Below are 24844 nucleotides of genomic sequence, written 5' to 3' on the forward strand. Positions count from 1 at the left end.
AAAAAGAAAAAAACAAAACAAAAACAAAACAACACACAGAGGAATGTATTATGAATTAGAAGGTAATTAATTGTAAACTGAGTAAATAGTTGATCTATGATTCAGCATTTTGACTCTGACTGCCAAGACTGGCTCCTTGGATAATTATTATCATATTTATTCAAATAGCTGTGCATGAAGGTCTGACTGCCTCCTCTAAACATTCTGGATTTTATTCTTGGATGAAGCCAGATAATCAGAGAGCTACGTTGTGTTGTTTTAACTCCTCATAGAATCGCCTCTGGTGGGACATGCTTTAGCTAATACCACCAGCCGCGGTATTAGCTGGTGGTATTAGCCAAAGCATGCTGGTCTTTCAAGTCCCCTTGGAAGACCAGCACGTGACCCTCGGCGTTGCCTGGCTCAGTGGCACTGAGTGGGGGACGCTCAGGAACCCAGGCTTAAATGGAGGGACGGCCACCGTATGTTTTTTTCTGAAAATCCATGGGAGAGATTTTTCCCGGTGAACTGTGTTTCATCTGGAGCAACTATTTTGTTTTTACTTTATAGCTACTGTAAGTCTGTCATCATTAAACTTTTAACTTGTCTTTGGCACATAATATGTCTTTAACAAATATCTGTTGAATGAATGGGTCCCTCCATGCTCTGACCACTGGCGGAGAGGCACATGCGTTCCTGAGAGAATCAACTGCTATAGGCAGGTCTGATGGCTTTGAGTTCTGACTCTAACCTTGGCTTCACTTTATTTTCTGTGGTTAATTTTATCTTTTATTCATTTCACCCTGTAAACCACCTCAGAGCCTTTCCTGGAAAAGCAAGATGGGATAAAAATGTTTAAGATCTGATTGTAAAATTCTACAGCTTATGCTGACACTATAGCCTCGGCTAAAATGATCTTGAACTTGTCTGTTTTCTATTCCTCTTCTGCCTTCCCCTCACAACAATACAGTGGAATTATTTTTTTTTTAATTCTATTTTCAAAATATGTTATTAGGGCTTCCCTGGTGGCGCAGCGGTTGAGAGTCCGCCTGCCGATGCAGGGGACACGGGTTCGTGCCCCGGTCCGGGAAGATCCCACATGCCGCGGAGCGGCTGGGCCCGTGAGCCATGGCCGCTGAGCCTGCGTGTCCGGAGCCTGTGCTCCGCAACGGGAGAGGCCACAGCAGCGAGAGGCCCGCGTACCGCAAAAAAAAAAAAAAAAAAAAAAAAAAATGTTATTCATTTACTTTGACCCTGCTGTTGAACTGGTTCCTCTTCAAAAGCAGGGATGTCACAGTATTTTATCCATCTGTGTAGGTGCACAGAGAACCACATACAGCTGGATCAACGCTGGAGTTTCTCACAGAGCTGGTGTCATTTTGGAAAGTGAATGACAAAGATGTATAAATTTAAAATTGTGAAGAAAGGCTGAATACTAATTTAGATTCTTTGGAGAAATACAGCGTGGGTAAGAAAGAAAGGCTTTATTTAAAACAAAGTGCAATTTTGTGGGTGAACGGCTGTGTTGTAGGCAAGATGGAGAGTAGGGGAACTATGATCTTGGGTGTCTGGTACCCGATTCAGCATCAAGAATTCTCTTCCCAGTTAAGTGAACACTACTCTCCCACTCTTTATTACATTTCTATCCAGGACTCGAGAGAGATAGGTTCTAAAAGCATTTAATTCAGGGCCTCTAAAACTAAACTAGGTGCACACCAGGGTTCATTTCTGTCCCGGTTTGTTTCCTTCTGTTTGCAACCTGTAGGATCTTGCCACAAAACAAAATTACAATTCTAAGGCCTTTTCGAAAAACATCATCAGCTTCCTTACTGGGATCGTAACTCTTTTTTAAAATAAATCCTCAATTCCCTTCCATACTTTTCACATGGAAATAATGATGCTATAAACACCAGGCATGCGCGTAAAAAACAGAAGTGCACAGTAGGATGACAAGCACCATGGATACTCTTGAGTTAAATACGACACCAACTCCTCTAAGTGGCTGTCAAAATATTTTGATCAACTAGAATGCTTTTCATAGACTCTTACTTTAAAATAGATAGAGCAGGGCTTCCCTGGTGGCGCAGTGGTTGAGAATCTGCCTGCTGCTAATGCAGGGGACACGGGTTCGAGCCCTGGTCTGGGAGGATCCCACATGCCACGCAGCAACTAGCCCCATGAGCCACAACTACTGAGCCTGTGCGTCTGGAGCCTGTGCTCCGCAACGGGAGAGGCCGCGACAGTGAGAGGCCCGCGCACCGCGGTGAAGAGTGGCCCCCGCTTGCCACAACTAGAGAAAGCCCTCGCACAGAAACGAAGACCCAACACAGCAAAAATAAACTAATTAATAAACTCCTACCCCCAACATCTTCTTTAAAAAAAAAAATAGAGCATTAATTGACAGCGAAAGTTGTTTCCTTATACAGATGTTTTGCTGTAAATTATTTGTGAAGGGATCTGATGTGTCCTACCCTCTGAGGATATGTACGTTTACCTTAAGGCTGACACCCCTATCTCCCAAAGGGCTAATGTTGGCTCCAACGGAAGAGCTCCAAAGTGCTATGGAAAAGAACCTGCTAGATATACGGGCATAGAAGGATAGGCAGGACGTACTGTAGAGTGAAAGGAGACAATGCAAAAGAATAGAAGGGCATGATCTCATTTACGTTACACCAAAACAAAAAAGTACTTATGTAGTCATGAGAGACCTGTTTATATCTGTCCAGTGTGTGTCTCTCCCATGCCCTTTCTCCCTTCTGCCCATGTCTTCCCTCCTATGGGACCTTTGTATGTTTCGGGGTGACTGATCCCCATCTCCCACCCTGGGTGGGCAGATGACCCCAGCCTGGTTGATCAGAGATCCTATGACTGTTGAGAAGGCCTTGTCAGGAATTGCCTCCCTCTCCTCTGGGGTTGCTCAGCTGGCAACACTGCTGGAGGCTGTACCACCTCCTTGAAGAAGAAGCCCGACCATGAAGCCACGCAGCAGCAAACAGGCTCGAAAACCAGAAACAGAGCCCTGCAAACACTCTGCATCCCTAGAGCCAGCTGTTCTTAATTACACAATTCAATGTATTACCTTTTTAGTGTGTCTGGAGGTTGAGGAAGAGCCTTAACTGAGTTTAAACTAGATTTCTGCAATTCTCTGTGGAAAATTTCCTAACTCAAGAACAGTCAGAGAGAGATACAACATTGCTGGCTTTGAGAATAGAGGAAAGGGTCCAAGAGTCAAGGAATGTGGGCAGCCTCCAGCAGATGGAAAACACAAGGAAATGTCTTCTCCCCTTGAGGTTCCAGAAAGGAGCATAGCCTTGCGGATGCCTCGATTTTAGCCTGGTGAGACACACGTGGGACTTCTACGAAAAGGTGAGATAATTAGTGTTGTTTTCAGCCTCCGAAAATAATTTCCAAGTACAGAAAAGTTTAGAAAGTTCCTAGGATTCCACAGTGTTTTCTCTGTGGAATGGAAATGAGGGCAGGAGAGGAGGGGGGACATTTTATAATTTTTTAACATAAATATGCATTATTGTAAATAACTTGAAAAACTGATTTTCAACCTGGTTAAGAATGGAACAAGAATAAAAACCTAAGAATCATAGGAATTATCACCCACCCAGGAGAGTCAGAATAGCAGCTGCTTTACAAATCCAACAGCACAGCAAGGAGGTGGCTTGTGAGGAATTCCAACTAGCACCATAATTGTGCTAGTAACACAAGGGTCAGCCAACGAGCCAACACTCCCCCTTGCACACCACACACCCGGTCAAACCAGGTCCTTCCAGCCCAGGCCCACTGGAAGGCTTTAATCCTACTTGCAGGGGCTGGGCCACAGCTCTCACATAGATTCTTGAAACTGATTTTGAGGACAGGGCTGGGGGAGACAGAGAAGAGAAGCCAGAATAGTAACTGGCCCACAATTTAGCACATTTTTCAATAGAAAATCAACAAATTGCCAACAAATTGCTATGCTAATGAAGAATTGTCCCGCTCTGCAGTGAGCATTTAGCAGAAGAGAAAAGACGACTCATTTATGCCACTCTGAGAGCTGTCATTCCAGGGGGGTCCCCTGCTGAATTTTAATGGGCTTCAAGTGGGGAAAAGGGAAAAGCAGGAGAGCTGACGGGCTCTGGTCACGTTTCTCTCCAGTCATTCTCTCTCCAGTGCTTGAGCCATAATGCCAGACAGCAAGCCATCTGGTGCGCAAGTCAGCGGCGGCTTTCTACTAGCGAATGCCCAGTGCAGGGGCCACGTTCAATATGCTCCTCTCGAAGAATTTTCAGAAAGGAAAATACCTGGGGCTTCCCTAGTGGCGCAGTGGTTGAGAGTCCGCTTGCCAATGCAGGGGTCGCGGGTTCGTGCCCCGGTCCGGGAAGATCCCACATGCCGCGGAGCGGCTGGGCCCGTGAGCCACGGCCGCTGAGCCTGCGCGTCCGGAGCCTGTGCTCCGCAACGGGAAAGGCCACAACAGTGAGAGGCCCGCATATCGCAAAAAAAAAACAAAAAAAAACAAAAAGAAAGGAAAATACCTGGCCCTCCCCCAACAACTAACTTACATTGAATGCACATCTTTCTTTTCTAAAGTCACTTCATTTTACTTAAGACAAGAGAAGTCAGGACATTCTGCCAAACGTCGGGGGAGGATACACAGAGAACACATATCGCATACATACAGAATTCCTTTTAATTTGTCTTGAAGTCTGTGCCCAGAGGACAATGGCAACAAAACAATGCAGCCCGAGCCACTTCACTGCTGTTTAGCCTGGTCCTTCATCAAGAGTGACAGGGAGGGTGAAGGAAAGGCCGTCATCTGTTCCAGGGACACATCTGCTTCAAACCAACAGGAGATTTCTATTTCTATGTTCCTCTTTTTCTCCACCTCCTTTCCTACCTTCCTTGTCTTAGTTTAAGAAAGATATGGCTAAAGAAGAAGAAAAATACCAAGGCCAGAGGCTTAGGTCAATGCATAACATCTGAAGGATATGAATAACACATCCTGAGAATGCAGATATGTAAGTTGTATCTCTTTGGCCTTTTCCATTTATCTACCAGGAATAAACTGAGGTCAATTTCAGATTCCAATTTAAGGACAAAAGGTTAATTTATTAATTCAGGCAGAAAAGGTATTTCAAAAATATAAAATAGAATTTTAAATTGTCTTTTGCTCTAAAAGCAAAAATTTTAACTATTCTAAGTTTATCGAAGTGGTTAAAGTAGTTTCAGATTTTACTTACTGTAGACAGCATATCGTTAAAAAGACTCCAGTGGAGATTCCTACTGCACCACAGTCAAAGACCCTGGAAACAAATTCTTAAAATGCTTTTGAATGATCTTCCTATGTTCGTGCATCTCAGGTCCTTCTTTCAACTTCCTATAGTCTAGCTAGAGTCTAAGCCCCGCCCCCCCAAAAAAATTTAAATAAGTGGTTCAATAGCAATATTAAACTGATCACTGCTTGACAAGGTGACACAAATGAAAATAACATTTTGAGTAACGTCACAAAGCCTACAGAGCGTTCTACCTAAATACAAGTCTCGATCTTTGTGTGACATACATGAGTGGGTATCACTGCCCTGCTCTACTGATAATGAAAGAGTAAAAAAAATATCATTCCCCTTATTTCCTGAAACGTGCCCCTCTGACAGTCACCTGCCAACACCTAAGAGTCAGATTCCTTGCTCAGCAGCAAGGGATGAGTCACTTACCAACACACAGGATGTTGAAACAGAATCCTTGAGAAGTCGACTTGTTGACCAGCTGGTCGGGGAGACTGTCAAATCCAACATGGCCGGAAAGAGACAAGTTTCGAAGCTCTTCATTCTGGAATTTCAGAAAGGAAACATTTGATAACCCATGACAGTGCCACCTGGGTACCCCTCCCCCTCCCATCCTCTCTTCTTGACACGCATGGAAAAAGGCGACCCCTCTGTGCCCACCCCGTCCCTGGCTTCTACACAACTGAAGCTACCAACTCCAGAGCTACGCTCTTTCCACAAAATCACACTGAGTCCCTAAGTACACCAATCCCCCTCCCAGGCAGCTCAGGTCCGGTTACAGGTGCACCGGTCCAGGGGAAATAAGCTTCTAGCAGTGGCTGATTCAGACATGCCTTAAGTGACGTTAAAAACTTCAACCATTTTGACAGCTTCAAGCACTCAAGAAAACCCTTCAATTTACTTTCAGCCCAGTGGCAAAAAATAAATGACACTCTTCCAGATACAGGAAGGAGCTCTGAGAAGCTCACAGGGGAGGATGCATACCCGTTACAATTATGGAAATTCTGTAACTACCATGATGAACATACTGAAAATGGCATGGCACAGGACTTGGTTCCTTCTCCATCATCTGGATGGGCTTCTTGGGGCTACTCTGCTCTCTCCCTCACACAGCTCCTAGCACAGGTTCTGCACTCCCCGCACCTTCTCAAGAGTCTCCTGAAGCAGACTGGGACTAAGGTAGTTATCATACATTTCAAAGCTGGATGATTTATGCTGTTTCATTAGATGGTGCTGACTGCCTCCACAACTTTGAATGCATTCCGTGGGTATTGGAGATCATCTGGGAAACCTTTCTTTCCCAGGAAAGCAGAGGTCAGCTATGGTCTTTCAATTAAACACCACAGTTATGGTATGGGATTCCAGAAACTAGATCTTGAAAGCCTGCCTGAAAATGAGACTCCTGATGTCTGGCTATGTTGCCAATGAGCTTTATACTCGAGATACTGAATTTTGGGTGAGAAAATGAGCCTCAAATTTCCATTTTTTAATAAAGAAGCAAACGCCGCGCACAGGATCATCTGGTCACTATTTTTAAAAAGACTGGTTTTCGTTACCCTCCTATGTGTGTTACACAATGAGGATAGTAAGGTCTTTTAATAATCAAAGACTGAGACTCCATTTCCAAATCCCTAAGTCACTATGGAGGCAGGGAAATGTAACTCCATAAATGTGGTGATTTTAATGGAATGTTTTATGAACAATGTAATACCTGAGGGCCTCGTTAGCTCTACAATTCTGATTCTGTGAAACAAGACTGGAAGACACAACACTGCCTGAATACCACGGTAGCAGCTGCAGGTTTGAGGTCAACGGGACAGAGAACAGATGTCTAGTCTATGAATAGTCTCCTTGAAACCTGCCAGCAGTGACTATGAGACTCAAGAGTGGGCTCTTATCCTTGAGCAGGATGGACTGGCCAACAGTGCACCAAACAGCTTGGGGAGCAGCCCTGGTGGCCTGGCAAGGCCTCCTGACAGCACCCCGTGGCCCCAGGGCTACCACCTGCCCCTTCCTCTCCAAAGACCTCAAAGGTTCAGACAGCAGGTATTTTTAGGGTGTTTACCACATCTGCCAAGACTGGGGGAGGAAGATGTGAAAGGAGTCTGGGTTATATTTAGAACTCTTTCCATCCCAGCTGCACAGGGGCTGCTGTGCAGACAGCGAGGAGAAGCCGTCACACCAGCCTCTTTCCTGATGCACCACAGCCTTGAACAGTCAGCGAGCAGCACGAAAAGGGGACGAGGCAAGTTAGAACCATCGTCCCGCCCTCCCTCTCCTCTTTGCCACAATAATTCAATTTCGGGGGGGGGGGCGGTGCGGGGAGGAGAGTGGTTTATTGCTCTGCATTCTGGACTCTTGTTGGGTTTTTAGGTTCAGATATCCACCCGGGAGCCAATCCGGGGAAAGAATCAGAGTTAGTAATTATAGCTCTCATCCCAGAACCCAATGCTCAGCATCTCATATTCTCACCATTTCCAAAACATGAGAAACCACCCACATACCCACCGAGTATTTTTATACCCACTGAAAACCACATACAAAATGAAGGGTTATAAAACAGTTTGGTCTTGAAAATTTCTTTTTTTAATTTAAATTTATGTCTTCTCTTCTTTGTCATATAAAATATGTCAATTTTATAATGCCATTTAAAAATTCCATAATCTGAGCCTATTTCTCTGCCCAGCAGTAAAGGAATCCTTTACTGGGCTATTGCCCATTGGTGAGTGATGGGGAAAGGGGAAATAGGAAGCTCCTCCTCTGGTTCATGAACAGGCTTAAAACTGAAAGCACTGCAGGATGTGTGAGGGGAGCTCTATCTCACACGCGGCAGCTAAAGTGAACTCCTACACCCCAGCACTTCTCGGCACCACGCTTATGGCTTCATGCCTTAGATGTCTCTATGCAAAGAATGTGTGCGGCGCTCCTGAGTCTACAGGCGTGATCTCAGGGAATCTCAGATAGTCTCATGTCTTTACCGCTATCACACACCTAGCAACGACTCTCAGAATTTTCTAAGTACTGAACTCTGCATTCCAGTTCTGAATTTCTACCAAAAGGGGCAGTTCTCCCGGGTTGTCCTTTCTGTCCCTCTAATTGTTCTTCAAGAAACTTGAAATCATCTTCTTCTATTGCAAACCCACCCCTACTCCTGGGTTCCCTGTTTCTGTTAGTGCCATTTATCTATACCTGAAACCCACCTGCCTGCATCAATTCCAAACTGTTATCAATGCCGCACGCTCCTCCTCTTCATGCTAATTCAACAGCCTTCCAACTGTCACCTTGCCTCCATCCCACCCCCTCTAATCTTCCCTCGCTCTACCTTGCTGCCAAAGGGTACCCAAAGGGTACTCAAAGGCCCTCAATCCAAACTTGGCCTGCCATCTCAGGAGCCTCCATGGGCTAAACACAAATCTCTATTCCCACTCCTCCCAGGGAGTGCCTTCCACTGCAGTGAAATGGAATTACAGTCCCTGGGAGAAAACCCCAGGGTTCTCTTCATCAGACTTTACTCATACTATTTCCTCTAACTGGAAGGAACTTACAGCCAGTGTTTACATATCCAAACCTTCCAGATCCCACAGAAATGTTATCTCCAGGCTTGTCTTTACTACGAAATCTCAGGGAGAATTTCAGTCAACATTCCCCCTACCAATAAAAGGAAACTAAGAATTGGATACAAGTAGCTCGAGCTATTTGGTATTCCACCATCATCATCATAACAGCTAACTAACGTTTATGGACCAAGGTTCCAGAAAAGCCCTAAACATGAATGAATTAGTGTATCTTAACAATTCTATGAGGTAGTTACTATTGTTACCTAATCTCAACTGACAGATGAGAAAACAGAGGCCCGGAAGTTTAGTAACTTGCCCAAGGTCTCACAGCCAATAAGGTGAGAAGCTGAAATGTGGACCTAGGAGGTCAGGTGCCAGAGTCCAGGGTCCTCACACTTAGTCACTGTTGCCACATGATGATCTAAGCTCCTAGGTAGCCCCAGACAATACAGTAATTGGAGCTGCTATTGAAATCCAATATATTAAACTAGAAAGAAAAAAACGTTCTCTGAAATCATAATTCTTTGGCAACCGTAAGAGGCGGAAGTTGAGAGTTGAAATTGGCAAAGTAGCTCTAAGTATATTTTCACTGGTCCTGGCAATGCTGAGCCTTTGATTTTTGCATCTATGGCACATGAAGCCAATAATGAAGGGTTTAGTTTGGACCATTTTTGAGATGTAAGTGCCACCTTGGAGCCTCTAAGTAAGTAACGATAAGACCTTAATTGATTCAGTCCTCCATTTGCTAATCTATCTAGGGAGGGGTTGTACTTGGATAATTTCTAGGCCCACTCCATCTTGAAATGGGCAATGACTAAATTCTATAAAATAAAATAACCAGTCTTTAACTTGACCATCTCATTTTTCTCTTTCCAGATCATCTTGACATGAACACAATTATTTATTTGTTCATTCAAAAAAAACCTCACCGCTCAAAGCGCTAAGGGAGCAAAAATACGTTACTTTTGTTATTCATTGATTAAACACTCTTCCTGCCCTTCAGGGGTTTACAATGTAGCAGTAGAGACAGGACACAAGTAAATGTAATACTATTAAGGATAAAAGTGATACATACCATCACTTGAACTGTGGGAATGACAAAGGGGAAACAGGTAGCATTTGGCTAGGGAAAGTCAGGGGGGCATCTTTCAGGAAGGCTGGAGCTCTCCAAATCTACCAGGGAAAAGAAGTCCAGCTTGCAGAAGCCTTCCAGATAAATGTTACCTATACACAAAGGGTCACTTTATTATGAACGTGTACTTTGAAGATCATAATCGACAAGCTTTTCAGAAGCTATCTAGCTGACTTCATTATGGAAATAATTATAAAACAAATTATATAAGAATGTGTGCCAACACCTACATTCTGAGTGCTGCTTTAAAATATGTTCCACAATTCCAAATCTTGCTTAACCACAAGTAGGATGGAAAAAGACTTGGAGTCAGACAGCCATGGGTTTGATTCCCTTTTTGTCCTCCATCAGTAAAAATGGAGGACTTGGCAGGGTGGCTGGGAGGAACGAAGGAAATGGTACCTAGGGGAGGGCCAGCATTTCATAGGTCCTCAGGAAACCTGGGTTTCCTTTCCCTAGATTAGGTGGGAGGAAGACAGCTGTCATTTTAAAATGAGGAGCCCTCCTATTGCTGCTGAGAGCCCGGGTTGAAACGGGATGGGCAAAGCCCGCAGACTAACCAGGGAGGGAGAATCACTCACGGAGGAACAAAGAGGAAAAAAAGAACATGGAAGAGAGAATGGGGAACTCTAGTGTGAAGAAAATCCACCCTAAATAGGAAGCTCATTTACAAGGCTGAGGGGAAAGCCACAGAATTCCATTCCTCTTTGCAGGCATCCACATCCTCCCGGCTGGAAGCCATTAAGGATTCCTCATCTTCACTCTTCCTTCTATTTTCGTCCAGCCCAGAGCCTCCTGAAATTAACAAACTGGCTGTGCACAGATGGATTCTATTCGCCATGCTCAAAGGGATAACCCAGTCCTTTCCTTTTAAAACTGAAGGCTTCGGTAGATGTGGTGAGTAGGTAGTCTACAGCTGCGGACCCTCATCAGTCAGGGGGAGCTGGAGAGCAGTTACCAAGGTGATACCTGTTTTCACGTAGGTTGAAAACAATTAGACTTCATTTTTTTACCTTTAAAGACAGACATTACAATTTAAGTTTAGAGAGATTCTGCCTCTTTAAAATTTAAAGTATTATTTTTTAAATTTAACAGGTAACTTCTTTTATGTATTACCAAACTGGAAGTTACACTCTTCTCAAAGCCTCATTTTATGGAGAATGAATTACATTGATCCAAGTCACTTAATCTCCGGGCTTATGTTTCCTCACCTGTAAAATGAGATTTAACCAAATGACCTCTAAGCAAAGTCTTTGGTTCTAATGCTAATTCTAAGATTTCTTGCATTTGGAAATCAGAGATGCATAAATCTAAATCTTGTCATGTTGCTTGAGGAAAGCCAACACAGGGCAAAATCTTCTTGGCGGTAAATTTTCTTTTCTTTTCTTTTCTTTTTTTTTTGCGGTACGCGGGCCTCTCACTGTTGTGGCCTCTCCCGTTGCGGAGCACAGGCTCCGGACGCGCAGGCTCAGCGGCCATGGCTCACGGGCCCAGCCGCTCCACGGCATGTGGGATCTTCCCGGACCGGGGCACGAACCCGTGTCCCCTGCATCGGCAGGCAGACTCTCAACCACTGCGCCACCAGGGAAGCCCTTGGCAGTATGTTTTCTATTGTCAGATCCAAGATGGCTCAGTTTTTACATGACCCTTGAAAGGGAGTTCCTGTCATTTACCCTGGTTAACTCCAAACAGAACAGAAATCTGTGTGTGTACCGCCGTGTCTTCCACATGAACTTTTCACTTTTGCTTGCTTAACTATAATAATTTGACTTAGTTTTAAAACAAAAGTTACGTACCCACTCCCTACAACTGTCCTGCTTAAAAACTTTTTTCTTCAGCTATATCTGCAGTCTTCAAGAAATTTTTTGAAAAGTGGATTTATAGCCTCAAAACAAAATGTAGAAAATTCTTCAATGTAAGTTAATCATCTCTTCAAGAAGAAAAGCAAATTTTTCATGCTCTCGTTCATTCAACAAATATTTATTGAACACCAACACATGCCAGATACTGCGATAAATGCTAAGGAGATGATGGTGAGAAAGCAAAGCATTGCTAACTCGTGGAACGCATAGTCTAGTGGGACAGACAGATGTTAATCAAGCAATCCAAACGTATAATCACAAGCTATCCAAAGTACAGAATTCGATGCAACCTTAAAACGCATGTGATTCTTGCAGGAGATCCACCAGCTTATAGGATATAAAAACATGTATTAGTCTGCAGCATTGTTTGATATTAATTCAGTAGACAGCTCCTATGTACCATTGATGTGCAGGTTTTATGTATTCAGGTGAAAACAAAGAGTCTTTTTGACCAGCACTGCCTGATGGGAGGAGGTAGAAATAATTAAGACTCCAGTCCTAAGAAAATGAATGTCCAATTTAAAATAGAGCTGAGATGGAACCATGGGGCACATTCCCTTTACGCTCTGTCTTTTCTCATAAAGGAGATGTCCACTTAGAGAAGAGGAGCAGTACATATCCCTTCATCTTAGAGTCTTTTTTTGAGGCTCCGTTTCAGTAGTACAGATGCCAGCCACCTGGAGACAGGCAAAGAGAAGAACATGCTTCTCCTCACACAAAATCACTGATTGAGCACCGGCCACTTCTCAGTATTTGGAGAAATCCTGGCCTCACAAACTGTCCAAGAAGTAAGCGCTTCCCAAGTGCCCGCTCGTTCATTTTTGTAAATACATACACTTACCTAAATACATTCTAGAGAGTATTCAACTGGTTTCATATTCTCTTTTAAAGAAAGAAAAGTTGGTGGGAAGATGGGACACGCCCTTAGTTCTCATGCAAAAAGGAAAACACTGGTATGCAAAGTATCAACCCAAACCACAACTACGAAGCCTGCACTGGGATGTTTTCAAGGCTAGGCATTGCTAGGGCCACTTCCATAATATAAAACATCTGAAGCATCTCACTACCAATGAGGACTGCGTTCTTTAAGAATGACTTGGACAACATTTGCTACTCTGCTTGTCATCTATACCATGAAATCCCAAGGTCAGAGCCAAGAAAGCCCCCAAGGAAATGGTCTCACACAAGCAGCAGAAGAGTAAGAGCCAGGAAGAAGAGAGAACTCTTAGGAGGAAAACCATATGAGGAAAGAGCTTGAGTGCAGCCCAGCTGGAAGCTGGGACTGAGAAAAAAAAGGCACCCAGGGGCCAGTCCCCAAGTCACAGAGCCAGGAATGTCAGCTCTATCAAACCCAGGAGCCACTCTCGAAACATCACCAAATAACCAGGAAAGATCTTAATATTAAGTAACTGCTCCAATAGTAAGCACCATCTCTAAGCAACTTTCTCCAAAAGACTCCCAGCAGAGGGACAGATTTTGCTTTTCTAGATCCTTGCAAAAATAATATGGTGTAGGGGTTTTCTTTGGGGATGGTAGGATTATAGGGAAATTTTACTTTCTGTTATGTTTCTGTAATATTTGAATTAATTATCAAAAAAACCCTCACACTTTTATAATAGAAAATGAGATTTTAAAAATCAAGACATGGATCGTATTCAGGTTTTGTACAGTGAGGGAAAGGGGTGCCAGTTATCTGCGTGATATAAAAAGACGCAGAAACGGTAAGATAAGTCGTGCTGATATGTTAGGGTGAATTCTTTCATACTACCCGCGGACAGTATATCCTAAGAAAACCAAAACTTCAACATTTTTTCTTGTTAAAAGTTGTAGCAAAGGGAGCTCAGCTCGGTGCTCTGTGATGACCTAGATGGGTGGGATTGGGGGGCTGGGGTGGGAGGGAGGTCCAAGGGAGGGGGTGATATATGTCTATATCCTGATTCATGTAGCTGATTCACTTCGTTGTACAGCAGAAACCAACACAACATTGTAAAGCAACTATACTCCAAATAAATTTTAAAAAAAAAAGTTGTGTCAGGACCACAGGAAATTTACTCGTGACTTTATATTAAAGGACAGTCTCAACTTGAATTTAAATAAATAAATAAAAATCAGGAAATGTGAATAACAATAATAAATAATAAAAATCTTTTCAAAGTAGCTAAGCCTGCAATTTTACTGCAGCTAATAGGTGGGTGGTAAGATAAAATATGTGTACTTATTTCTTTTCTAATAACAGAACGAAGTTACATAGAAAGCGACGAGAGTAAGCAAAAACGCAGATTAGTACAGTAGAAGGTACCTGACGCGTGAAGTCAGGAGACACGGGGCAACTCTGCCATTGTTTAGCTGTATGACCTGGTGTAACTCATTTAACTTCTCAGCCTCAGTTTTATCAACTTGTTTTAATTGTACTTGATTTACAATGTTGTATTAGTTTCAGGTGTACTGCACAGTGATTCAATTATATATATGTATATATATTCTTTTCCGGATTCTTCTCCCTTATAGATTATAAAATATTGAGTATAGTTCCCTGTGCTTTACAGGAGGTCCTTGTTGGTTATCTACTTTATATACAGTAGTGTGTATATGTTAATCCCAAACTCCTAATTTGTCCCTCCCCCCCCTTTCGGTCACCATAAATTTGTTTTCTCTGTCTGTGGGTCTATTTCTATTTTGTAAATAAGTTAATTCGTACCTTTTTTTTTTGGTTTGGTTTGGTTTGTTTGTTTTAGATTCTACATATAAGCAATATGATATGATATTTGTCTTTGTCTGGCTTACTTCACTTAAGTATGATAATCTCTAGGTCCATCCATGTTGCTGCAAATGGCATTATTTCGTTCTTTTTTTCATGGCTGAGTAACATTCCATTATATATATATACCACATCTTCCTTATCCATTCCTCTGTTGATGGACATTTAGGTTGCTTCCATGTTTGGGCTATTGTAAATGGTCCTGCAATGACCATTGGGGTGCATGTATCTTTTCGAATTATGGTTTTCTCCAGACATATGCCCAAGAGTGGGATTGCAGGATCATATGGTAGCTCTATTTTTAGTTTTTTAAGGAACCTCCATACTGTTCTGCATAGTGGCTGTATCAGTCGTGTCAACTTTAAAATAAACTAGCTCACCGAGCTGTTGCAAGAATGAACATAATTCTCTCTCCTCAGCTCTTTTGACACATTTTTGCTTGGATGACCCCATCCCTGCCCATGACAACCCCAAGCTAACAACTCCCTGGTTATAACCAGCTGCCCGCCTCCAGGCTTAGGGGTGCCTGGGCATGGCGCCCCTAAGCCACCATCTCCAACAGAACGCACCCTATCCCCCATTCTCAATTCAAATCTGTCCTTCCTCCGATTTTATGTCAAATGGCAACAATATCTACTTCACGGTATTAGTGGCCTCTAGAATAACATCAATTCATATGCATATTGCTAAAAACATGCATAAATTTACAGGCCTCCGCCCTCTTGCAGAAGAAAAAAGTCCACTGGTTAATCATCTTAAACCCTCCGCTACCCTCCGAATTAGACAGTGAAGGTTTCCTGAAGCCTGTCCGTCTCAGGTTAGATTTTTCTCCTCTGTGCCCAGATGTTAATAACCTCCCATCACCCCTTTTCTGGCTGAAACTTGCCCACCCAGCACTCTTAACTGACAAAAGTGCATCCAGTCTACCAGCTGATTTCTATTTCTGAGCCTGGAAATCCACGACTTGAATGTCCCTCTTTTCCTAACACCACCCCTATTTTACACCTCAACCAAATTTGTATCCCGTGTGAGGTTTCACAGAAATCGTTATCTTCCAACCTCATCTTTCTCGGAGAAGGAGACAGGTCCAGCGGCTGATGGGTCTTCCCCACGCGCAGGGCCACGTGGAGAGACCGAGCTGTGGCACCCAGCGCCCTGGCGCCTGGTCCACCCCGCCCTCCATGACGCCTGGGCCAGCTGCAAGGTGAAAATTCACACTGTTGCCGAGTGAAGCCTGACACCAAAGGGCTGAGGACACAGTCCTGCCTCTGCTCCTCCACCCGCCTTTCTGTCTTCTCTACAGCCTCCCCTCACAGAAAACAGTCACTGCCCACACGTCCTCCAAGATCTTGCTGCTTTGTCTGGGATTAGAGTCTCACCTTTGTCCGGTTAGATATCAGATCTCTCACAATTAGGAAATACACTGTTTAAAAGCAGTCCTCAGAAACGGGTATCTGAAGTGAACAAAATCCCAGCTGCTGCCCACAACCCTGGATCCTGGGGAGGTGGGGGAAGGATAGGCAGGATGGGGGAGGTATTGGCTTATTAGTAAAATAGTCTTGCAGCGATAACTACTAAGTGTGACAATCCCAAAACTGTAAAAAGTGGCAGCACTTTTTTTTCTTACAGACAGAATACTTTTTTGCTAGAAGTCCATGTAAATTCTCAAAGGCTAAATCTAACTGGATGCCAAGAATTAATAGCAACAACAGCAAAAGACATTTTCTTACATTTCCAAAGATCAATCTTTCTAGTGGAGTCGAAGTGACTAATGCCTGTGAGAGCCTAATGTTACAAAGTGCTGATCAACAGAAAGTCTCATGTTTGGGAATAACGAGGCCCACATGTGCATTCCAGGGACTCTCACAAATTCTGCAGGCTCAGGGGAAGACGGGTGGGAGGGGGAGGGGGACTGACAGATAGGCAAGAAGTATTTAGAAAGGCACATTCCGATTAGAAACACATGCTACAGCTGTTCTCTCACACCACTCAACATCACCAAGACAGAGAGAAGCCCTTCACTCAGCAAACACCAAGGAAAGCGAATGAAAAAACCACGGAGGAGAGTCACTAATCATTTCAAGACCCTCAGCTTTCCAGTGGGACCCCGAACAACCCAATGCCATCTCCAACATATCACCTATCTTGCAGGGGAGAAGACCACCCAAATCCTCACAGCTGTGTGGCCCCTTTTTGTGCCTTCTGCCCTGCCTTTACAGTGCAGATCTTTCAGACAAGCTTTCTCAAAACAGTGGTGAATAGGAGGTCAAAGATAATGAAGGGGCCCATATCAGTTGGAAGCTTTGTTCTCAACTTTTTATGTACGGTTCTCCTCCTGATATTCACACATCAATTCCTCCGTGCTTCCTATCTGAGAAATATTGTGTCTCAGTTCATGTACCTCTGTTCACTGAAAGCATTCATCAGCAAAAAGTGAAATATGGATGGGACACTTCCTTCCTTTGCCACCATTTCTATCACCGGATATAAATGAGCCACTTCCGTTTTGAAAGATATTATTTATTTCTGTCCCTTTCTGAAGATGGAAGGGACTTTCAGTTACTGTAATGACCACATAATGGCAGTCTCTGAGAAAGAAGAAAAAAATCCAAACCGGCTCTGTGGCAGTCATAAACAAAAGCACCAGGGATTTCTCCTCCCAAAGCATCTTCAGTTGCTCAGCCCGGCTGATTTAGAACATCTCTGAGTGCAGGACTTCATTTCTAGCACCTGAAAACTGAGGGGCTATACCAACAATGACCAAAGACATGGTAAATACGTTCTTAGGAAATAAACAATACAAATTAACATTTGATATCACTCTGCAAATATGACTAAACAATCCTGGCCAAAACTCTCAAGCCTTCCAAAAATAAAATAGCACTGCATCTTAACCTCAGCCCTGGATGAAAAGCGATCAGGATGGAATAGAGGTTGTCTGCATACACTTGGGGTATGTCTTAGTTTCTTATTGCCATGCAACAAATTGCCAAAAAACTTGGCGGCTGGAAACACCTATTCATTAGCTCTCAGTTCTGTAACTCAGAACTCTGGGTATGGCATAGCTGGGTTCTCTGCCCACGATATCACTGAAATCAAGGCACTGGCCAGGCTGAGAAGCTCTGGAGGAAATTCCACTTCCAATCTCATTCAGGTCGGTAGAATTCATTCCTTGCAGCTGTAGGAGTGAGAGCCTCTTCTTGCTGACTGTCAGCCAGAGGCTGTGCTCAGCTCCAAAACGTCACCCACAGTTACTAGCCATATGGCCACCTATCTCCAAAGGCAGCAACAGAAAATCCCTTCTGTCCCTCTCATATTTCAAATCACCTTCTTTAGAAAGAGTCCAGGCCCTTTTCAGGGACGGATTGGATCAGATGTCCCCAGGATAATCTTCATATCATAGAGGAAACTGTGCCGTAACATAACCTCATCAAAGGGGTGACTAACCCGTCGTACTCACAAGTTCAGAGGGTTATACGGGGCATGCACACAAGAGGCTGGGATCATGGGGCCACCTTAGGATTCTGCCAACCACATGTGCATTATAATATTCCTATGTTCTCCCAGGTAACTTTAGGATAGAATAAAATAATGAATATTAGAGTTTCCCTAACTAAAAACAAAACACAACTAAGTCTCTGGGGGCGGGGGAGGAGGGGGGGAGACAGAAATTAGTAAACCATAGTAAACTAGATCTCCATCAGGTTACCAAGGCATTTCCACCCTCTCTTGACCAAAAGTGATAAGAGGGCTAACGACAAACTAGCTGGAGTGTCACTTTGCCTTTGGAGGAAGTCTTCCAACAATGAAAGTAAACCTTGCAAACATTTAGGTGGCTGCTATGTAAGAATTCTAGGAGATGCAGAGGCTTTTTAAGGAACTTAAGCATTATTAGGGAGAAAAGTCATTGAGACAAAACAGAAGATGACTGCAAACGGTTTGATGATGAAATATAGTACAAAGTTTATCAGTGTGAGACAATGGAGAGCAACACGGACCATGGCAAAAAACTAAGACTTTCTCTGAGGGGGTCAGACCTCATCTAGCTCATGATAAGGGGAAATCAATTTGGATAGCTACAGAGAAGGAATGGAGATGGGAGGAGAGAAAGAAGTAGAGTCTGTTAGGGGAGGCAACAGGAAAGGAAAGAGGTCCAAAAGGGCATGGAAATCAATGAACTGGAAAAACCAAAGAATAATTCAGCGTAGAGGATATAAGACTTTAAATAAAACTGGTTCACATTTCAGTTTACTGGAAATATCCCTTAAAGTGAAGCATTACAAAGACACATATAGGCGACACATAACTAAACACATACCCAGGATCTGTCACTGGGTGTCCCAGTGTTGAGGGAGGGAGGAAGTCAAGGAACAATCACTGGGCGGTCACATCATGAAAGATTTTTCTGTTTCCTACCACCCAGTGCACTTAGGAACAGATCTTCCAACCAGAGCAGCAGCCCACGGGATCTTGGGTATAGAACTGCCTTGTAGCTCATGATTTAACCTAGATTACCAGCGTGGGCAACCATCCAAATGGTAAGCTATTTGATGCAAACGTCCTTCAGAGCATTTAAAAAAAACAAAAAAACGAAAAATTCCCTGGTGGCGCAGTGGTTAAGAGTCCACCTGCCGATGCAGGGGACACGGGTTCGTGCCCCGGTCCTGGAAGATCCCACATGCCGCGGAGCAGCTGGGCCCGTGAGCCATGGCCGCTGAGCCCGCGCGTCCGGAGCCTGTGCTCCGCAACGGGAGAGGCCACAACAGTAAGAGGCCCGTATACCGCAAAAAAAAAAAAAAAAATGGAGCCAGTTAACCCCTAAAAATATAAATACTCCAGCAGAACAGACAACTTTCTGCCTTCTAGTAGCACATCATAGAAGTGTCCATCTAGCTCTAAGAAAAAGTTGGTGTAGGGGTTTTCTCACACATATTGCTGTACTTAGGAAAGCAAACCCAAGAGGCCATGTTACAATTTTCTGCTACTCTCAAAAGTCTCCTGTTGTTGGATGATTTTAGATGCTGGCTTTCTTGTCTTGATCAGCCAATGAAAAACAAACCTTCTCACATGCTGTCACAGAAGAATGTTCCCACAGTCCCCTCCGCCCCCTCTATTGCCTCTTAAAGAGGCATTTTCATTATAATTATCATCATGTTATTTCTAAACAATCAAGTAGGACCCAAGTCAGATACCAGGAAATCTTGACTACAATCTGTTACAAAATCCCATCAGCTTTCAAAACTAGATGACAGAATATATGCAACAGCAGAGGTTACACTTTCATGCATCTTGTTCCCACAAAGCACAAAGGAGTTGGGTTGGCAGCCCAGACTTCTCACTGAGATGGAGTCCAGTCCCAGCTCTGTGCTCCTAGATTAATAGATTAAGAGTTGCGGGATATGTGAATGGGAATATGTTTCTGACAGTCTTTGATAGCATGATTACAGGAAAGCATTAAACTGAAATCGAAACTTGAAAGATTATAGCTTGGCAAGAGATCCTCGCTATAATTCATACATTCTGTAGGAGGGAGAAACTAAGCAAGTTAAATGAGACCCAGGGTGAAAGAAAGAACAGAATTAGCAAAAGTCTTGGTCACTGATCCAAGCTGCCACCATTAACCTCTTCCAAAGCCTTAACGGTTCATTAGAATAATTACTATTTCATGTAGTGAAAATGAAAGGCAGGCAGGGAAGACAAGTGCTAATTACACTGGCAAAAACAAGAAAAGCAACTTTGGCCATTTGGATTTGAGAAAGATCTAAGCCTCAAATCCCTCCTGCATAGAGAGGGTCAGACCATATATCTTACTATAATCATGGCTACACAGAGTTAAACCCCTTTGGCCACAAGTGCACCAACTGTACATACTTAGGTTGGTATTACCAGGAGTGGGTTTCGCGCAATGTGGCAGCTGCGACCACCAATGTAAGGAAATAAGGCCTGGCAGCTCTGCCCCCGGATTCCTCCTCCGTCCAATTTCTTACTCCTTAGCCCAGATATTAATAATTCGGAAGACAGTGTGACAGCCACAAGTCATCTGGCTGCTGGCATGCCCAAATACTCGAGGAATAACCACTGTAAAACCAGTTCTATCTGGACAGTGGAATGAATGAAAGTTCAGTCCTCAGGGAGACTAGAGCACTAAGAAATGTACCTTCTATTCCACCTCATATTCTGGGTTCAAGATGGAAAAGTAGATTGATATCTTTTACAAATATCAATTCAAATTTGCCTGGAATACCTGAAGAGTGAAAGTTAAAATATTCATAGTAGGGAAAAGAGGAAACAGGCTCTACCACTCTTTTAGCCAGAGAACTAAAAAGAGGGGATCTAACATTTCCCTTGATCGATCAACCAAGTTGATTGGACAACCAAGTTGTGGACCTGTGCGCCACAACTACTGAGCCCCACACACCACAACTTTACCATTGAACATTTATGTAAAGACCACAATACTGGGCTTCCCTGGTGGCGCAGTGGTTGAGAGTCCGCCTGCCGATGCAGGGGACGCGGGTTCGTGCCCCGGTCCGGGAAGATCCCACATGCCGTGGAGCGGCTGGGCCCGTGAGCCGTGGCCGCTGAGCCTGCACGTCCAGAGCCTGTGCTCCGCAACGGGAGAGGCTACAGCGGGGAGAGGCCCGCGTACCGCAAAAAAAAAAAAATGAACCCTTGGTTAAAAAATCTGAATTACTTCAACCCCTGATTAGGTTATGCTTTCAATACTATCCTCCTTCCACTACAACCATCACATAAATAACAGTTTACTGGGCACTTTTGTGCCACACACCGTACCTGGACCTTTAAAACATCTTCCCATTTAATCCTCATATCTCTGTGAAGTAGATATTTTTGGCTCCATTTTATAGATGAGGAAACCGAAGCTCAAATGAATGGCAGAGGCAGCATTCAAACCAGTTGTGTCAGATTCCAAGTCCACCACCACCTGGACAGCCACCTGGACTTTAAGCTGGACGCTGACTCTTTTCAAAGCACACCACCTGTGCACAGAGAATGCTTTATCCTCAATTCCACCTGTCAAATCCTACTCATCCTTAAAATCCCAGGCAAAATGTCACCTTCTTCATCAAGCCTCCCCTGGTTCCTTGAATTAGACACCACTGCTCTCTATTTTACAAACATTCACTGTATTTGGGCCACTCAGCCTGTCCTGTACCCAGCAGTATACTTAGTTTTCCAGTGGTTAGGCCCCAGAAGAATGTAAATTTCCTGAGGACAGGAACCCCATCTTACTCATCTTACTTTGAACCTCACTTATCACGATGTCACACGTAGCCTGATCTGTATGTTTAGGATGAACAAAGGCAGGGAATCAGTTCTCACAGAGTTAACAGTCTTCCCCTGCCTTCCCCAACCAAAACAACTGCCATGCGGGAAGGAGCATTCCTTATGGAAGGGTATGTGGGATGGAGGAAGTAAGGGTGACGATGCCCTTGGAAACTGGAGAAGTTAGACATTAATACTCCAGCCACACGCATAAGTATGGTCCCTTCCCGGCACTTAGTGGCAACTCATTGTGCATAGTTAGAAGTCAAACACTGTAGGGCACTTGGTCTCGGGAAACGTGTGTGTGTGTGTGTGTGCGTGTGTGTGCGTGTGTGTGTGAGCACACACAGCACCAGGCACCATCCTGGGTACTTTACACTGATTTCACTTATCTCTCACCACCACCTCTGATATGATTCCCATTTTACAGTTGAGGCAACTGAAGCTCAGAGATTGAGCTGCTCAGGGTCATGCAGCAAGTAAGTGGTGGTTCAAAGCCAGGCAGGCTGCTTCCAAACCCGTGCCACTGAATTAGTAAGGCCTAAGAGCCTAGAAAAGCTACTTCTGGTCAACCTTTTTTTTTTTTTTTTTTTTTTTTGCGTTACGCGGGCCTCTCACTGCTGTGGCCTCTCCCATTGCAGAGCACAGGCTCCGGATGTGCAGGCTCAGCGGCCATGGCTCACAGGCCCAGCCGCTCCGCGGCATATGGGATCCTCCCGGACCGGGGCACGAACCCACGTCCCCTGCATCGGCAGGTGGACTCTCAACCACTGCGCCACCAGGGAAGCCCCCAGTCAACGTTTTATAAACCACAGAATGATGTGTGTGTGCTGGCCATCAGGGGACATCCACAGCCTCACACCAGCACACTACACTACCATCTCCTAAGGTCAGTAAGAGTAGGAGAGGCAGCTCTACCACGACATACGTGCCTTGAGCCACCTGGTGGAGCACACAAAGAAAGTAAAGGGGAGACTAAGGAAGGAAGAGGAGGAAGGATTTGAGAAGAGATGCCTTTCCACCGCCAGCTGCTGGAATGGATTCTTGTATTTCTCACACAGAAGGAACATGTCTAACCGAAAGATTACAGGTTAAAGTTGAGCAACCTACAGTAGTCACTCTCTCACTCATCCAAAAAGCAAAGATTATCAAGCCTCCCTTCTTAGTTTTCTCTAAGAAGCTATGAAAAATGCTATAAAAACCAGTTGTAGAGAAAAATCAACTAAAGCTCACATAGAAGATGCAAAGAAAATGCATTGGAGATAGAGAAGAAAGACAGGATGCAGTCCTGACTGATTAAAACCACATGGCTAACGCATCGGAAATTCCCATCACTTCCTCCTTAGCTTCTCAGAGAGCACTGAGGAACACACACACATATGGTTGGACTCTAAACAACTTTTAGGAGTAGGGGATAGAGAAGAACAAATATTTTCTGTACCCCTATTCCCACGTGCAAGGAACTGGCAAGACATCAACTTAATTATCCTTAATTATCCTAAAAAGAGATGCACCTTTTGGGATGAGAGGACGTCTCCAGATTCATTCCCTCATCCTGTCTAGAGGGGAAGGCTCATCACTCAGGTATTTAAGATTAGATGAAAGAGAGGGCTTCCCTGGTGGCGCAGTGGTTAAAAATCCGCCTGCTAATGCAGGGAACATGGGTTTGATCCCTGGTCCGGGAAGATCCCTCATGCCACGGAGCAACTGGACCTGTGCGCCACAACTACTGAGCCCCACACACCACAACTACTGAAGCCCGCATGCCTAGAGCCCATGTTCCGCAAGAGAAGCCACTGCAATGAGAAGCCCACGCACCACAGTGAAGAGCAGCCCCCGCTCGCCGCAAATAGAGGAAGCCCATGCACAGCAACGAGGACCCAACGCAGCCAAAAATAAATTAAAATAATTAATTGAAAAAAAGATTAGATGAAAGAGAGAATGATTATCTCCTGATTTATTGATGGAACACCACTAGCCACTTCTGAGCTTATATTAAAAAATAAAACTTTTAAAACTAGTTTCCTCAGGGAAACTAACATTCATGATTCTAAAGCCTACTCTGAGCTAGACATTAGTTGGCAATTTCACTTATGTTGTTTCACTTAATATTTACTTAGACTTCCATTCTGAAGGCATTTTAATTGCACCCACATTCCTTTACATGCACTTGTCTGCAGCTCACAATTTGGAACACATGTTCAAGCCACCAGCCACTGTGGCATCAACACAAAATACCTGATCTTTGATTTCTTAACAATCCATGAGGTAATTACTAATAGCTTACTCAGACCCATGGAAACCATATTCAGATGTCATCTATTTAGGCAACAATATTTCGGCAAGTGCAACAAATGGCAAAGCATTCTAAAATCAAACTTTAATAAATGTGAAGTCACATGTTATTTAATACCATTTTCTCCCTCGCCAATAAAAATTGGTGGTTGCTTGAGCTTTGTCCTATCGTCTAAATTTCTCTCCCACCAAATACGCTTTCTGTAGAATACTATACTCTTCCCTCCACCTCATTCCACATTATATCCTGAAGCTGGACTTACCTACCTTAAAGTAAATAAGCAAACAAAGCTACTTTAGCCGTTACATTCCACAGCTAAGAATCCTCCAGGGCTTGCAACCCTATGCCAGCTAGGGGCTGCTTTAAATGACAGCAACTACCATTTCTATGGGCTTCAGTTTCATCTTCTGTAACACTGATGAGGGGACAGGCGTTGTTGAGGAAGGGTGCATGAACACTCTCTAGTTCTTCAGTCACAGGCTTCTATCACTGACCACGGGGTAAGAAAAGAAAGGATGCCAGTGCCTACATTAGAGTGGATATCAGGCTTCAAATAAAATCCAACTAGAAGTAATCAGTCATCAAAACAGAAGTAGAAAATATGAAGCCAAAGGAGAAGACAAAACAGACAGAGGAATGGATCCAAGTGCAAGTCAAACAGTATGTTAGCCGGTCCAAGAAGCACAACTTTAGCTTTTAA

General features: G+C 43.9%; 1 protein-coding gene across 2 annotated transcripts in view; it reads right to left on the reverse strand.

Annotated features, from left to right (window-relative positions):
* Positions 1 to 24844, reverse strand: part of SEPTIN11 (septin 11) — an 89044-nt gene that overhangs the window by 40006 nt on the left and 24194 nt on the right. For both annotated transcript variants that reach the window (XM_060147981.1, XM_060147982.1), the window contains exon 2: positions 5682 to 5796. In XM_060147981.1, coding sequence (XP_060003964.1) covers positions 5682 to 5796 — 115 coding nt within the window. The remainder of the gene's footprint in view (positions 1 to 5681; positions 5797 to 24844) is intronic.

The sequence above is a fragment of the Lagenorhynchus albirostris genome, chromosome 4 (genome assembly GCF_949774975.1).
Source record: "Lagenorhynchus albirostris chromosome 4, mLagAlb1.1, whole genome shotgun sequence".
Classification (NCBI taxonomy): domain Eukaryota; kingdom Metazoa; phylum Chordata; class Mammalia; order Artiodactyla; family Delphinidae; genus Lagenorhynchus; species Lagenorhynchus albirostris.